Genomic DNA, 13,386 nt, shown 5'->3' with positions numbered 1-13,386 from the left:
CTTTTTGCATGGACAGTGGCTATACGAGTGTGAGGGGGATTATTGCTTAGTGCAAGGGTCTCCAACCTTGGCAACTTTAAGACTTGCAGACTTCAACTCACAGAAAGCTGGCTGAGGAACTCTGGGAGTTAAAGTCCACAAGTCTTAAAGTTGCCAAGGTTGGAGACCACTGGCTTAGTGCATTAGATACCAATAGCACAATATTCTTTGGAGTCTCCCATTGAAGGGAAAAGGTGAAACCTGATTAGCTCCTGATGTTCCATGTATGTTGCTGCCTTTTGAGGTTGACAAACATGAACATTCAGACAGCATTGTTGAGGGGATTAGAAGAGGTAGAAACATTACTAATAGGAAATGGGTGAGGAATAGAAAAACAATTAAAATTAGTCTTTTTAAATCAAGTCCCTGAATGCCATTTAATTCCATCTCCGATTTCAAAATGAGACTTTTCTTACTAGCTTCAATTGACTGATTTCATAATCAACAAAATAAATGCTGCAGATCGGAAGTGTGCCCACATATCCACTTTATCTTATTGCTTCACAAACTTATTTCAAAATAATGTTATTAGTCTATTAGTTAGAAGTCTGCCTTATTCAAAATATTTGACTTTCACTGGGAAGGCATCTTATTGTTGGTTAGTTGTTTTGCTTTTCGTTTGTTTTAAGTGCATCGTAAAAGAAAAAGAGATACATATGTCTCCTTGGTAGGCTACCAAATCTGGTGTGCAAAACTCCAGATAATTATCAGATGTCCAGAAATTTTAACTATTTGCTGCCATTATTGGTTTTTGGTCTGGATTTTTACAGCCCAGATGCAATATTCCTGCTCCTGTCCCTCCTCTTCTAACAACCTGATTTGTTATAGGCAGGGCTTTAGCAATCTTACAGTTGTCATCATTGCAAGAAAGAAATTAAGAATACCTTAAAAGGTAAATGTAAAGGTTTCCCCTGCCAGTCGTGTCTGACTCTAAGGGGTGGTGCTCATCTCCGACGATTCACAGCCAAGGAGCCAGCATTGTCCGAAGACGCTTCTGTGGTCATGTGGCCAGCATGACTATGTGCCGAAGGTACACAGAACACTGTTACTTTCCCACCGAAGTGGTACCTATTTATCTACTTGCATTTACAAGCTTTTGAACTGCTAGGTTGGCAGGAGCTGGGGCCAGTAATGGAAGCTCACTCTGTCACATAGTACTTGGTCTCAAACTGCCAATCTTCCGGTCAACAAGCCCAACGTCTTAACTGCTTGGCCACCGCGCCCCTCTAAGCATACCTTATCGGCTTCAAAGAGTGATTCTTTTTATGCAACAAAAACAGTGAAATTAATTGGATATTGTAATCTTGTGTACGTCTTATCTGAGAGTAAGTTCTATTGAACTTAACAGAATTCATTTATGAGGAAACAATTGCAAAATAATCCAATCTTTATTTGGGAGTATTTTTAATTGGGTTTAAGAAGGCATGTGACTTTAGTTTTTGAAATTCTAAAAAAAATGCTCTTCAAAATTTTACACTCTCTCCCTCCCCCTATGAATCCTATTTCAAATTTCAAAGTGTAATTGTTTCCAATATCAAGCTTCACAGATATTTGTCTTCATTTGTGTGCGTGTGTCTGTGTGTGTTTCTACATGCATGTGCATGTGCATAGGTGTATATAAACCTTGCCCAAACTAAATTCTTTCACATTCCATTGATTTTAATGAGATAAATTAAAGAAGTGTTGTAACTCCAATACCAATATGAACAAGATTTAAACATTTTAAATGCATGCGTTCATGCATTTTTGCTCAAATATATGTTGTGTCATTAATAAGTCATGTCCGTACAAATACAGAATGTGATTCCCTCAGCCATCAAAACCCTTTCTGAATTTTTCCTTGGGGCTTTCAGGATTCACCATTTGAAAATGGTAGGTTGAAACACACTTGTATTTTGAGAACCGTCATGTTTAGGCAATTTATTAGGACAAGTCAGAAGTTGCAGAATAGTATGCAAGCTTTTACATTCTTCATAAAATTTAACAATCAAGACAGTAAACAAACAAACACTGGCTGGAATGCGGGGAGGAGTAGCTGGTGTTGAAGCCATCAGATCTGAATTTTATCACAACTTGAGAAAAAATATGAGATGAATAGCTTAATATAAATGGGAAATCAGCTCTATTTATATCCTTGAAATGCCTATCTTTTTGGCCTATTTTAGTAGGATATTAAAACCCCTTATAGTGATTTTAATAAAGCCTAGCATTTATGCAACATAGCAAAGCTCCTACAATATTGTATCTCTGCAAGCTATGCCAATACTGTTATCTTGGAGGTAGATAGCTAAGGCCAAAAGAAGAATGTCTGCCTAAAACTGTTTAGTGAGTTCTTAATTGAAGTAAGATTTGAAGAATGGACTTGTCCACTTATTCTCCTTTGGTCGTCTTCTCTTTTTCTCTTCACAGAGCAGGTGTGAGCCCTTGTCAAACCATTCTGCTCCCACAAGCCACACTGTGACAGTCCCACTGCAGACAACACTTGGCACGTTGGAAGAAATTGTGTGCTGACAATGCTTCCTCAGCACTATGGATGGCAGAAACTACAAATGCCAGGGAATCCTACTCAGGCTCACTAACAGGGTGGGGGAACCACTGAGGAATTCACTATGCATCCAATTGTTCTCTTTCTCTCTTCTTGCCAAAATCAGTGAAAGATTTCATGGACTCAGTTGTCTCAGCCTGTCCTACCAGGATGAGTGGAGGAGGTATAGGAAGGAGCAAGATTTATTTCCACCAGCAGACAACACATCTCAGTTTCTGAACTGGAGAAGTATGATGACCAAGGAATCATTCTTTCATAGACAGCCTACAAGTTATACAAAAGAAGTCTGCATGCCAGTCCTTTTGATGGCAGTCTCTCTTTTTCCTTACAAGCCATGTCTCCATCCAACAACTGCTCCCTTTTTCTTTTTTCTTTTGCCACAACGAAATTGGAGGTTATGGCACAGACTTTCCTGCTCAAGAGTTTACCATTATTTAACAACATCACTGCTGAATTAGAAACAAGCAATGGTCCATTTCTGAGGGTCACCATTCTTTTTTGTTGTATGCTAAATGTGACAGGGTCCCAAAAGTTCTGGTCAAATCATTGGGTGAGCCAGATCTTTGATGACCAAGGTGAGCATGCTCAAATAGAATGACTCACCCTACCTACCATTATAGACCACTTCTTAAATGCAGGCACCCACGAACGCAACAGCCCCATTGACACTAGTTAGCCATACAGCTACTGTCTTGTCTAGATTGGCGTGTAATGCAACATATGTGTGTCCCAGGATTGGGGGATGTGGGGTCCAGTTACCTTTCTGACTTGCCCTGCTTCCTCATTCTTAACAGCACTATTAAAGGTGATCTTGTGGAAGGGGATAAACTGTCATTTCTGCTTATTCCACCTCTGTGGATGTTTTACTACAACTTGGGAACTATCAGCGTTAAAAAGAGTAAAAATAAACTATTTTAGACTGTTTATAAGCAATGTTTTAGCAGTTTCCAGAGTGATAACTCTGGTAGATTGTTTAAGTCGTATTGTAGACCATTGACTGGGCCCAAATCTTTGGCTTGAACAATACATGTAAAATAATCACACAAACTATATTCATACAACATATTAAGTCACAACATGGATGGCTAGTTTACAGTTCAGGGTATGATATGCCCAATCATCCTGTTAAAGGAAACTACACAATTTTTATGGACTATATTTTATAATATCTCTACAATATTATCTTGAGATAGATTATATATACATTTCTATAACAAGTAGTTAAATGGAACCTAAATGCAGAAGATTCAAGCAATTGTAATTATGGGGGTATTATTTGCACATTTGTCTTTTGTGTAGAAACTGATCTGTGTATCCTATTCAGAATGTAGTAAAGTAGCACTTTTAAACAATGGCATAAGTGACATCGGAAGATAAGTAATAGTTCATTCATGTTATGAATGATGCTATTAAGTTCTGTAACGCTCATCCTAAAATAAATACTGAGACTCTGTATATTTATCAACTGATCAATGAAATATATAGTATCTTTGTCACTCAACAGACTGGAAATGTAAATGCCCTAAACAAGAATGAAGTTATCATTGTCTGCATCTTCTGCATTTTATTGTCTTCCAACCACAGTGTTTTCTATTTCCATCGATGCCTTCGGTTAAATATGTGCATATTTGAATCTCACAGTATACTGGAGGTATCTAATGAAACAGACTTACTCTGCAAAATCTAATGTCACATTGTTTTAGCATTTTGGTTGCTTTTTGTCCATTTTTTTTTTCTGAGCAGTCCTGCAGCCAGACACAGTGACGTTACTGCTAACTAATGACATCTTCCTGGTTGTGTGAGGGCCAACTACACCCACCCTTGTGGGTTTTATTATTTTATAAGTTTCAGCAGGATCTACACCGAAGCACCTTCTATATAATACAGAGTTCCCTAATGACTGCTCAATGAGAATATGATCAGTGAATGGTGTTAACATCCATTCTGAGTCAAAGCTACTTGGAATGCAAATTATCTCCAGGGGAGAATAAAACTAGCATGCTTATGATGATCTCACTGAGAGCAGTTGCAAAACAACTTCACTAGAAGTGTAGGTGTGGCCACGAGCCAGAGGTGAATCCTTATTCCTGTCAAAGACAGAATATGGCTTTGGCTCTGAAGGAATCTATTAACTATGATATATGCTACGTTATTGCTAAAGAAGTAAACATTTATCTATGGGATGGAGAAGGGACTGGGGAGCAAAAAAAAAAAAAAAAGCCAATGCTGAGATGTGTGTGACATCATCATGTACTGTAAACACTGTGAATGACATCCTGTAATGCTGGCATTTGCATAACAATGCATCCTTTTGCAATCATGTTTTTCTGCAAATATTGATGTCTCTGCTTTTAAGGGTCCCATGGGAACATCACTTTTAAACACAGAAATTACATCATCTCACCTCCAAATTTATGAGATGAGGATGAGCCATATATCTTGAAACCAGGCAAAATTGGTGTGTGTTGGGGGGGGGGTGTTACAAGAAGGAATACATAGTTACACGCTTTTAGCGTTATATCTGGCATATTATTCCTTTTTGTTGTTGTTGGCAATCAGTCTCTGGTTCAAGTCTTTGCCCTAATTTACTCCAAAACAGTATAAAAGGTGACATGGTGATGAAGGTGATGGAGGTGACAGGAATAGTCCCTCCTAGTGAAAGGGTCTTTGGGTGCTCTCAGGTCATAAAAGGGCCAGAGGAATACAGCGTGGGGCAGCAAGATCAAGATGCCTTTCTGCTGCCCCCTTCCCTCTGGTGCCTATACAGTTTCCTAAGTGGATCTTGCCAGCTATTCAAAAGATAATCTGGTTAGTTTTACAGTACTTATAGAACTTTCTATTTCCCTTACTCTATCTCCCTTTCTTCCCTTCATCCCTTTCTCTCTCTCTCTCTCCCTCCCTCTCCCTCCCTCTCTTCCTCTCTCTCCCTCTCCCTCCCCCCCTCTCTCTCTTTCTCTCAGGCATAAGCATTCCAGTCAAACAAATCAAAAGCTGAGGATAGGCACTGCTGTGAAACGCCACATCCAATTCCAAGCCAATTAGCAGGATTTTGTTTTCATTCTACCACAGCTCTATCCAACAATAACAACAGCAAAATCTAAAGTCAGATTTCAGTGCAGCTGTCAAAAGAATTCAGCTATGTCCATTTATCTTCATTGTCTTTACATTACAGACTAAGCACAATGAAAAAAAGGCCACTTCCCCATGTTGAGCCCATGTAATATATTAATAGATAATTGGGTCTAAAATGCCATCTTCTTATGACTCAAAAATCAGGAAAGAAAGAGAATTTGTTCTGTTTCCAAAGTGTCTCTTCACGGAGTAGATTTAACTCCATTTCAAGAAAGTGGGTCATTTATTCAGTGATCAACTTTGGCTTTAGAAAAATGCCAAGCAAAACATTAAATAAAAGAGGAATTTGCAAAATAGGTAACTATGAATTCAATCTACAAAACATTCCTGTCCAATTACAGAAATGCCAATACTTCCTTAATGTAACTTTTAAGAAAGTAACATCCTAAGCGGGGAGAGGGCATTTCAGACAACTTCAGATGCCAGATATTTGAAGGATATGCTAATTGTAAATTCCTCAATCTGTAAGAGACGAAATGCCATCTCCTAGTCTCTACTTTGCTTTTACATTGGACCCTCCTTTGGATCATATCTGGAAGCAAGTGGAGCGGTCAGTGCTATCAGGCTGGCTTTTCTTCTAAAACTGGAGAAACAGGTGTGTGAAAGGGCTTCTAAGAATGGATCCCACTTCTCTCTTATACTTGGAACTCGACAAAACATGACTGAGAACACTGCCCAAAAGTGTGTCTCAAGATTCTACAGCAGGGGTGTCAAACACGGCTGTAGCGTGACCTATCGGGACTTTTTTCCCCTTCATTAAACCGGGCGTGGCTAACGCTTGACGCATCTGGCCCATGGGACGGGAGTTTGACAGCTCTGTTCTAGAGTAAAAATGAGGTGGTCTTATCATACAATTTCCACCTCCAAACTAAACCTTTTATGTCTATGGAGATTCTCAGTCATCCAGGTCAGATTGTCTCAAAGGCAACTGGACTATGTTTTTTTCCGTAAGGAAATTTCCTTTTGAAAACACACCTTTGAGTAAAACCTTTATATCACTTTCCTGAGGACCTTTTGATGAATTCCTATTACCCATATGTTACTGTAACACTTATTTAAATAGATGATATATTGCTAGATAATAAAGAGCCTCTTTGTTCATAGTCTGACTACCTTTCCACGATGAATTAAAAGTTCAGGCTTTTCCACAAATTTTATTCACTTCTGAAATTCAGTGTAGAGAAAAGTAAAATCCTACACTTAGGCAAGAAAAACCAAAAGTACACATATAGACTGGGTGAAACCAGGCTCAATAGCAGTGACTATGAGAGGGATCTTGGAGTCTTAGTGGACAACCAGCTAAATATGAGCCAGCAGTGTGCAGCAGCAGCCAAAAAAGCTAATGCAATCCTAAATTGTATTAACAGAGGGATACAATCAAGATCAAGGGAAGTACTAATACCATTCTATAAAGCCTTAGTAAGACCACACCTAGAGTACTGCATCCAGTTTTGTTCACCACATTATAAAAAAGATGTTGAGACTCTAGAAAAAGTACAGAGAAGAGCAACCAGGCTGATTAGGGGACTGGAGGCTAAAACATACAATGAACGGTTGCAGAAACGGGGCTTGGCTAGTCTAGTAAAGAGAAGGACCAGGGGAGACATGATAGCGGTCTTCCAATATTTGAGGGGCTGCTACAGAGAGGAAGGGGTCAAGCTATTTTCTAAAGCACCTGTAGGCCAGACAAGGAATAATGGATGGAAACTGAACAAGGAGAGATTTAATCTGGAAACAAGGAGAAACTTTCTGACAGAACAATCAACCAATGGAACAGCTTGCCCTCGGAAGTTGTGGGAGCACCATCACTTGAGACTTTCAAGAAGAGATTGGACTGCCATTTGTCAGAAATGGGGTAGGGTCTCCCGCTTGGGCAGTGGGTTGGACTAGATGACCTACAAGGTCCCTTCCAACTCTGATTATCTGTTATCTGTTCTACAAGGACCTCATATGGATGCTGCTATTCATATGGTGCAAGCAAAGAATGATAGTTATTTTACTGCCCATTCCAGGAACAGATCATTGATGGAAAGCCACTCCTTTACTGTAATTAGGCCCTTGTTAGTTCAGGCAATCTAGAATTGTATGCAGGTAGATCAATGAATAATACAGCACAAGAGAGTAATAGGGAGAATGACATCCCTCGGCTGCATCTGGCATAGGATGCAGGTGGGCCATTGGAAATTCTTGTGCCTCACAGGTGGGGGCAAAGACCATTTTTTTCCTGATTCTATAAGTGAAATGGGGAGGTATACACAATATAGTTTGATGAAATTGATTTTTTTTAAATCAATTTTAAAGCCTGTGAGAATTAAAACTCAAGGCTGACTGTTAAAATTTCCTGCATGCCCTTTTTATTGGATTGTTTATTTAGACCAGGGGTGTCAAACTCAAGGCCCGTAGACTGAATCTGTGGGCAAAAGACTGGCCCGCAGTTTCTCTGCCAGTGAAAAAGGAGCTTGGGAAGGCTGCACACAGCCATCCCAAGGCCCGTTTTCAGCCTGGACGGCTTCCTGCAGCCCTCTGCCAGCGAAAACTGAGGCTGGGGGGAGGGAGATGGAAATAGAGCAAGGAAGGAAAAAGAAGGAAAGAGGGGAAGGAAGGAGAATGAAGAGGGAAGGAAAAGGAAGGAAGGAAGGAAAGAAGGAAGGAAGGAAGGAAGGAAGGAAGGAAGGTCCTGTTTTAGCACTTGGTCACCAGCAGATGACAAGGCTCCTCTGGAGGACAAGGGTTTGGTGCTCTCCCTGGTGTTGCCTTCCTCCACTAGACACAATCGATCCCTTCAGCCCTGCCCGGGCCACCATAGATACACCTGACATGAGTGATGTCGATCTGGCCATGCCCACCTGGCCTTGATGCATCCCACAATGAAATCAAGTTTGACACATCCTGATTTAGACATACATATGCCTCTCCCAAGTCCCTACCAGTTTGTTGTATCTCTAATTATATATTATTACAGGCTAGTTATTTATAAGGTTGGAGGTAAGATTTGCTCATTTCTATGTCATACAGAGAGATTGGAGCAGCAAATTTAATGCCAGCCAAACAAGTTTACAACTCAGCTATTATGTGGTTTCTCTCAGGCCAATGAAGCCATTCTGTCCATTTGAATACTACATTGTAGTAATTTGGAAAGTGATGCAAATATGAACTTTCTGAAAATCTTGGGGTATAATTCCTCTTTATTGTATTTATTTATTAAATTTGTATACTGCCTTACTTATAATTTCCTATTAGGACTTCAGCCTTTGTTCTAAGAAGCTGCTTCATGTAAATATAACACTTTACTACAATTCTTTAACATAGCTGTTTGCTTTTCTTGGGATCCATTGCAGGTGAAGAGATAATTTTAGAAAGAAGATGTGTCTGGTTTAAAGAACTGCAGGCAGGCACTAGGTTTGCATTTCCATATACCTCAAAGCCTATCTGATTCACCATACAATCCTATTACTTATCAGACTTTTCTTATGTTAGTAAATATATAGTCTTCTTTGACATCAGATCCCTTTCAGAATTCTCCAAACCAGGAATTTTAGTTCTTGAATTACCAAACCAGGATAAATTCCCTGCCACTTCATCTAACCCCAAAAACCATATCTTATAATTGAAGCACTCCTCACCAGTCCCAGGAATCCTTAAAATGTCCTGTGAATGCTTCCCCTTACCCACCCCTTGATTCAGACTCATTAAAAAGTCCATTAGTTTCATGCAACCAATTTAAACTCCCAATGAGAAATCATCTCTGTCCCACTATTCTTGGAAAGGAATTTAAAAAAACATAAAACACCGTGATTAGAGATGCCCAAATGTTTAATCAAATAATGAGGTTTTAAGTGAGGAATGGGGAAAATAGAAATAGGCAGGCTGTATTCTGAATGTTCTTTCATAGGCATCTTTTGCCCCCTAAAGGAACTGGTGTTACCTTCAGAATCATATAGCAGAAAATCTTTTGAGTTTTATGTTCCCCTTCTTTAACACCATCCTCTTAACCTCAAGCATTTCTATGATGCATGGCTTGTTTAAAAACCATGTAGACACACTCTTGTTGTTGAATACTAGAAATTGCTGAAGAAAAAATAAATTTAAAAACAATATCTTATAAGACAAAGCAGAGACAAAATGAACAACAATGCTTATTTTCTATTGCTTTTGCTTTGCCTTTTGGAGAAGGAAGCTGCAATGCCAGCCCTACCATTAGGACATCTGGTCACAAATGCTGGAGAGGCAAGGTTTGCAGAAGTTGTTCACCATTACCCCAATATAAACAAGAGTAAGCTACATGTAAAATACTTCAGGATTAAATTCAGCAAAAGTAAAAAGAGAGAAAAAGAGAGAAAATTGTAATAAGCATAGATAATAATATTGTAATTTGCAGGAAATATTTATATTGACAGTTATCGCAGATCTTTTGGTTTGAAGAATTCGTATTTCTAGAAAAAATATTACAAACAATGGGAGATCTTTGCTGTTCTATTGAATTGGAAACAAACTTTTCCTCTTAATACTCACTGCATATTTGTTGCAACTGTGTATCTTAACATGATTGTTGTGGTTTTAAACTGATCTGTGTCAATGGCTCTCAGACAGCAATGCAATCCATCAAATTAATAAAAAGATGAACCTTCCTTTAAATCAAGTTTAGCTCTTATTGGCTATGTTTTCATGTGGATGGGGTTTGCTCAGGAACAATGTAGAAATGGTTTATCATTCCCTTCTTCTGGGATATTAGTTTAGTTTACAACCCTAGACTTTTCTTTGGGCGATTCAGGCCCAAAAATACAACAAGAAAAGCAGTTTGCTTCAAAAATAATAAATCCTTGTCTCCAGTGTCCATAGTGGATTGATGGATCCACTAGAAGTAGTGGATTGAAGGATGTGGCACCATTTTTTCCTGGCAATATCATATGCAATCCAAAAGATCCTTTCAGGCTGAAGTTTTGGTAAATTATGGACTAAGGAACATGTCTACCTGCTTTGTTCTCTCAAGGTGGTATTTGAAGGGACTACTTCATCTCAGAGAAGCCCTTTCTATGCATTTTCATACCTGATTTCTCATAAAACTGCATTTTCTCCAGCTGAACTAAGAAATCTGTCAAACAGGCTTTGGATTTAGGAAAGAGCTGTGAGGTCCAACTAATCTGTTCACTTCTTTGTGACACTGATGAATAGGACCCTGTAAACTGAGTGAAGTAGCACTGGGACTGGATTAATCTTTCCCTTTGCAACACTAGGATCTGTCGCTATTTCAACACATTCAAGGACATTTTTCTTTATCTCTAGATAATTTTTTATTTTCAGGAAAGACAAAGTAACTCTCCAACTAGTTATGAGCCAGATGCAAGAATTGTAATTCTGGGGAGAGGATTGAATTAATCAACACTACAGAGATGTTGATTTTTTAAAAATCATGTGCAAGGCAGATCCATACACATTTCTTTGGCAATAAAAAGAATGAAAGAATGAGAATGTTGATGATGATTCTTAGTATTCAACAGTGAGCAAATATGATGGAAATTGGACTTCACTAACATCTTGTAGGCTGCAGATTTCCTGCCTCTGCAACATCTGTGATTCTCCAGCTGGAGCCCCACGAGTTTATCTTACAATAACCATCCACTACCAGAATAGAATATTTCAAAAAGAGCCTTTTCATTGTTTGTAAGATGGAAGTTTGCCAGCAAATGTTTGGAGGAAAAATCTGCTTGGTTTCTGTTATTTAGATAAATTCAGTATCCCTATGTGGGCAAAATGGATGCTGCAGAAGTGATGGGAAGCAAATACAGGTAATCCTCAATTACAATTGCAACCAGAATTTCTGTTGCTAAGTAAAATGGTTAAGTGAGCTGTGTCTAATTTTATAACTGTTTACCATCATTGTTAAGTGAATCATGGCAGTTAGGTGAATCACAGGACTTTTAAGTGAATCCAACTTCTGAGTTTGTTTGTGGGAAACTGGTTGATCACAAATGATGATCAAGTAACCCCAGGACAATGCATTTGGAAATAATGCTAATGATAATACTAATGCTAATGCTAATAATAATGCTAATAATAATGTTAATGCTAACGCTAATAATGCTAATAATAATGCTAATGCTAATGGTAATAATAATAAAAATAAATTAAATGCAATTAAATTAATGATAATACTAAATTAAATGCATTTGGAAATAATGCCAAGTACCTAAATTTTGATCACATGGCCATGAGGGTGCCAACTGAAAGTGCAAGCACCAGTTGTAAGTTACTTTTCTATAGTGGCATTGTAACTTTGGTCAATAAACAATGCCTTTAAGTTGAGGACTATTTGTAACTAATGGGTGAAATTGATTCCTGATTGTCAAACTGATAGCAGAACTTTACAATGTAAACATTCCTAGCCTGCAAATTAGCATTAAGTAAGGAACAGAACACTTGAAATCAACTTCGTATTTGAAGCAGTTGGAAGCCAATGACTGTTCATGTAACTTGTTAAGCCAAATGCATGCCAAAACTTCAGAAAATGCCTACCTTAATTCTGCTGGCATGTCACACACATATTCTACCCTGGTCAAAAGAGACTTCTCCAGACCTCATCTCAAAATTCTCCTCTCTGGATTCCATGGGATTTGCACACAAAGGACCTGCTCTCAAGGATCCTTTGAAGCTTCAGAAAATTACATAAGACACTTGCATGATTTTCAGAAGCCTCAGAGCCCCCACAAAGCAAGGCTTTCTCACAGAACTTTTGGAAGCCTGGTGTGTAATCAAAAAATATCATGACTGTCACCTGTGACATATGTGTCATAGGTTCATCACATAACCAAACCAAGTACTACTCATCTCGTTTGCTTAAGTTGACATATGTGCGGTATCATTACAAGAAAATTCTTCTTGTATCCATGATAGCTATGCTACTGAAAGATTTGAGTCAACATCAGCATCCCCTATCCTAACATTTTGCAGATGTGTGAAATTACATCTGTTATTATCCCTAGAATTCCAGGTTATGATTAATAGCAATTCTATTTGTAAACCACCTATTGCCACCTTTGAGTGAGAAGAGTAACATATGAGATAATTAAATAAACACACAAACAAACAGAGAAGAAAGAAGAAAGAAAAGGAAGGATGGAAAGAAAGGGAAGAAAAAGGAAGAAAGAAGAAGAAAGAAAGAAAGAAAGAAAGAAAGAAAGAAAGAAAGAAAGAAAGAAAGAAAGAAAGAAAGAAAGAAAGAAAGAAAGAAAGAAAGAAAGAAAGACTCCAACAACTCTTTAGGGGCCAAAATTGGGGAATATAGTGTAATAGGTACAATTTTGACTTGAAGCTGGGAAAACTGAATTCAAAATCTCTGGTAGGAAATGAAGCTCACTGTTTGAACCAGCCACTTTTCTCAGCCTAAACTATAGAAGTTTTAAATGTAAGTGCTTTGCAAAATGGAAGATTGCAACTATTTAGCATATTTCTGTGTAAGTCTTCACATAGTAAAAAGTGATTTACAAACATAAATCTCAGCAGATTCAGCAGATATAAAAGTGGACATCAGTTGGATCAGATTAATGGACTCTGTAGAACCATATCCCATTTCCAAGCACCATATACTTCCCAGAAGATGCTTCCTTTAGCACCTGGACAAACAAGTTGTAATACAATACTAGGGTATATAATGAAAACTTGTTTCAGTCCAA

General features: G+C 38.3%; 1 protein-coding gene across 8 annotated transcripts in view; it reads left to right on the top strand.

Moving 5' to 3' along the window:
• Positions 1–3,412, top strand: part of ASIC2 (acid sensing ion channel subunit 2) — a 565,171-nt gene extending 561,759 nt beyond the window's left edge. For 3 of the 8 annotated variants that reach the window (XM_087945505.1, XM_087945508.1, XM_087945506.1), the window contains one exon: positions 2,449–3,412. In XM_087945505.1, coding sequence (XP_087801631.1) covers positions 2,449–2,550 — 102 coding nt within the window. In that variant the 3' untranslated portion in view covers positions 2,551–3,412. Of the gene's footprint in view, positions 1–867; positions 1,912–2,448 lie in introns of all 8 variants that reach the window. The other 5 variants (XM_087945503.1, XM_087945502.1, XR_015745636.1 and 2 more) reach the window with 4 other exon arrangements.
• Positions 3,413–13,386: the final 9,974 nt, after the last annotated feature.

Source organism: Notechis scutatus, chromosome Z, assembly GCF_049901735.1.
Source record: "Notechis scutatus isolate UNSWTSFEM ecotype Mainland chromosome Z, rNotScu1.2, whole genome shotgun sequence".
Taxonomy (NCBI): Eukaryota; Metazoa; Chordata; class Lepidosauria; order Squamata; family Elapidae; genus Notechis; species Notechis scutatus.
Note: the sequence above shows the minus strand (reverse complement) of the source record. Positions and strands in the feature narration are given on the sequence as shown.